The following is a 3,667-nucleotide window of genomic DNA, read 5'->3' on the forward strand; positions in this document are numbered from 1 at the left end:
GGCTCTGTTTAGATTACGCATGATTGGTAGCTCCCTTTTCCACTTAGCAATGGCACGGTTGATGTGATTGTTCCTTTGTGTGATTCACATTGTGCGAGTGGCTTTGTCTTCAATTTTCCTCAACAAAAGTGGGCTAGCATAGGTTTTCTCTCTAGTTATTGGTTGAAGGTCAGGAGTTCCACCCGTGGGCGGGCTAACCAGGCCGGAACACTCGCTCATACAGTGGTCCTTAGTCTGCATGCCAACAAGGATTGCACAAAAGTTGGGCAACTCACAATGTGAATGGTGTAGCTTAGGTGTGCACGTTCATCGGTTCACGACAAAAAAGAGCGGACGGGAATGTGAATCTGAGGATTGCTTCTCTCTCAAAAAAGAGAAAGAAAAAGAAAAAAGAGGAATTTCATAGAAGCCAAGACCCTGCCCCTTATTGAGGAGTGAGGCCTGCACTGCTATGAAGGGTTTTAGCAAGGGTTTAGATTGCACTGGGAAATGAGGAGGGTTGAGCGTCCCAGGTCCAGCTCTGTGTATCACTTGTTTCGCGCATACGTGCACACACATCCTCGCAAGAGGTTTCAACGACCAGAACCCAAATCAGACGCGGAGAGGACAAACCTGGGCCTTCCTCTCCGTGAGCCATGGTTCGAGGTCAAGCCTTTCGACGAGAAGAAGATGAGGTTTGTACTCTCCTTGAAGGATACTCTGCAGGCCCATCCTACCCAGAGGATCGAGATCGCGGTCCTTAGTAACCTACGTCGAGAGCTCGATGTTCATCGCCAAGGCAAGCAGCGCAAAATAACGACCTATGTGCGTCGTTTTCCTGCTGCTTTTACCCTTCGCTCCTCCTTCACTCCCCAAAACAGGAAGAAAACATGGTGTGGCTTCTCTCTAGAAGCTCGAATGCTCCTGGAAGAGGAAGACTGCATTTTCCGTGATTCTGAAGCTCTCCTTGTTCAAAAGCTCCGCAAAGTCCTCATGATCTCCATGAAGAACAGGCTCCCTATTGCGACAGTCGATAAGGTGAGACAGTCTCTTGGGTTGCCTGTTGATTATGTGGAAAGCGTGGTAAGGAAGTATCCCGATGTTTTTCTCTTAAAAGAAAGGAAGGGTTTTCTTTACCTGGAGCTCAAAGAATGGGATGAATCCTTAGCTGTTACTGTCTTTGAGAAGAATATTAAAGAAAGAAAGTATGTAGAAAAGCCGAAGAAGAAGAGAAGCAGCAGACTGCTGGTTGAAGAAAATGAGCAGGATGCGTTATGCAAGGTAAATCCAGAGCAGAGTTTTTCATCAGGGGAAGAAGAACATGATGCAATGTTGATCGAGGAAGGGCAACGATGTCGGAGGGAAGTCTTAAGTGCAATGCATCGACAAGGAGAGCCTGACGAGTTGGTCCTAGCAGATGAGGGGGACGAATGCTTATCTCAACAGAATGATCACCAGGGGCATGTTAAACTCCAGGAATTGGGCAATGCTGGATCGGAAAAGGAATCGGTTGACATGTCCTCAAATAGGGATTGGCAGAGCACTGTTTTGTTAAATTTGGAAAGAGAAGCTCATGTCGAGGATTTGTCGGCTTTAAAGTTGAACGAACAGGAGTGTTCTTCATTTGATGTTGTCGACCTCAACAAGGATGGCCAACCTCAGTCTAGGCAGCATGCTTTGGGTGATGATAAACCTGAGGAGAACCAGTCGGAAAGCATTGAAGGCATGTTTGCAAACTTGCCTCGTTTACGTTTCCCATGGATACTGAAGAAGGGGCGGAAACCTAAAAGTCAGCGCGCAGCTGTGATTGAGTCGTTTCAGTCTCTTCCTTACATATCACCGTATAGGAACTCTCGCGAGCTCGTACTCCCTCCACACAAGACCTTGCAAACTGACAAGTTTTTGGTGGGTTTGATTCATGAATTCTTGAGTCTTACTTTAGAGAAGAGAGCTACAGTCCAGCAGTTGGAGCTCTTCCAAAGACCATACCGGCTTCCAAATAACTTGGTGGAATTTTTACTCAAATATGATGGCATATTTTATGTTGCTGAAGGGACAACCAAGTCCCATGTATTTCTGAAGGAAGGCTACAAAGAGTTTGATTTGCTTGAAAAGGACCCTCTGCTTCTGTGGCGGGAACGCTTTGTTGAGCTTGCATTCAGCCCGGAGAAGCGCAAGGCCAAGAAAGGGACATCACGACAGGATGTGCAGAGTTTCTCTGAGGAGTCACGAGAGGATGCACGGAGTTTCTCTGAGGACAAGTAATTTGTTTGTAAATTTAATGCAATTGGCCTGCGTGAGCATGTGTTGTCTGGCTGTGAGGATGACAATGGAAGTTACTCTTGTTTGGGCTGCAGAAAGAGGGATACAATGGTGTAAGGGTAATATGACTATGTGTCTTTTGTCCCAAATCAAGAGACATTGTGGGGTGCTCTGAATTCTTGGGCCACAAAAGGCCTTAGACAAGCTCGGAATTCTTGGGAGTAATTGTGGACCATGGAATAAAGCTTGTCGATTAGTGACGTATGGCAGATGGCAAACCTTTTTCTTGTGGCTTAAACTAAGCATCGTCTTATGTATATGTAGGCCATTGTGAGAGAGAGTTGACAATGGAAATCTGTTTTCTACTTCTCTAAGGAGGGACATCGAATCATCCTCTTCATGTGGTCATCGTGACATCTCACCTTGTTAAACTTGACATGAATGTGGCAGATTGTTTAACTCGAGTGCGAGCCTTTGTCAACGGGCATTGCTTCACAGCAGCTGCTGTCCTTTCCGCATATTTGACGAAGTAGCCCAGTTATGCTTAAGGTCAGAGGACATTTATGATCACCATTAAGACTTCTGAATCCTGATACCTGCATATTTCTACAGCTGAAAACCTTTTCTTCTAGTCAATGTTGCTTCATAGTTATTAACCGAATCCATTCAATGGTTAAGATAATTGTTGAGAGAGAGCCTTTGTTATTCTGTATTTCATGTCCAGAGTTTGGCCTTTTTGTGTTCCCTTGCAATTGTTGTAGAGCTATTGTGCTGGGGATAATGTCTTTGTGATAGTTTTGTGCTCCACCACCATGCCCCAAACCACATCAATCCAATGTGAGTCGTCATGTGCTCAGTTATTTGGCGAGTGAGTTGCATTTTTGATGTGCGAGAGGGTTGACTGGTGTCTCTTCAAGGATTTGGCAAAATATGAGTGGCCGGTTTACATCGTTGTAGTCAGTTACATATTGCACATTGTTGGACTGGTAGAATGGGGGGCTGTAACATTGTGAATGTGTCTACATGCCAAACTCTTTGGCAAGATGCAATCTTAGAAGTCGGTATATTGTAAATGTGTTACATTTGGTGTTAAAGTGGGCATTGGTCTTTGAATGTGGTGTGTGGCTAGACACGGAAGCAAGCAAGCTCTTTCTTCAATAGAATCATATGATATTTTAGTTGCTACTAAGCAGTTGTTATTTCTTCTGTCATAGATAGTAGTACTGTTTTATATTGGCACATGTTATATTTGATTATTTTAAGATGTAAATTGGTAGTGCATTAAAACACACACGACGACTTGCAAGCACGAGTGCTATCAAACTATTCATTTGTTGAAGGTAGTTATTTTTATGCAATCAAAAGAGAAAATCTTCTTCATATCAACGAACTCTGTGGTATTGTTAATTCTTACGAGGATTGTGAT

General features: G+C 44.2%; 1 protein-coding gene across 1 annotated transcript; it reads left to right on the forward strand.

The window, feature by feature from the left end:
• The first annotated feature begins 422 nt into the window (after window positions 1–422).
• On the forward strand, window positions 423–3,126 carry LOC147460188 (protein WHAT'S THIS FACTOR 1, chloroplastic-like). The gene has a single exon (XM_086511283.1). The coding sequence runs from the start codon at window positions 490–492 to the stop codon at window positions 2,242–2,244; it is 1,755 nt and encodes a 584-aa protein (XP_086367409.1). The 5' UTR covers window positions 423–489; the 3' UTR covers window positions 2,245–3,126.
• The last annotated feature ends 541 nt before the right edge of the window (window positions 3,127–3,667 follow it).

Source organism: Adiantum capillus-veneris, chromosome 4, assembly GCF_014529385.1.
Source record: "Adiantum capillus-veneris isolate H3 chromosome 4, ASM1452938v2, whole genome shotgun sequence".
NCBI classification, from domain to species: Eukaryota; Viridiplantae; Streptophyta; class Polypodiopsida; order Polypodiales; family Pteridaceae; genus Adiantum; species Adiantum capillus-veneris.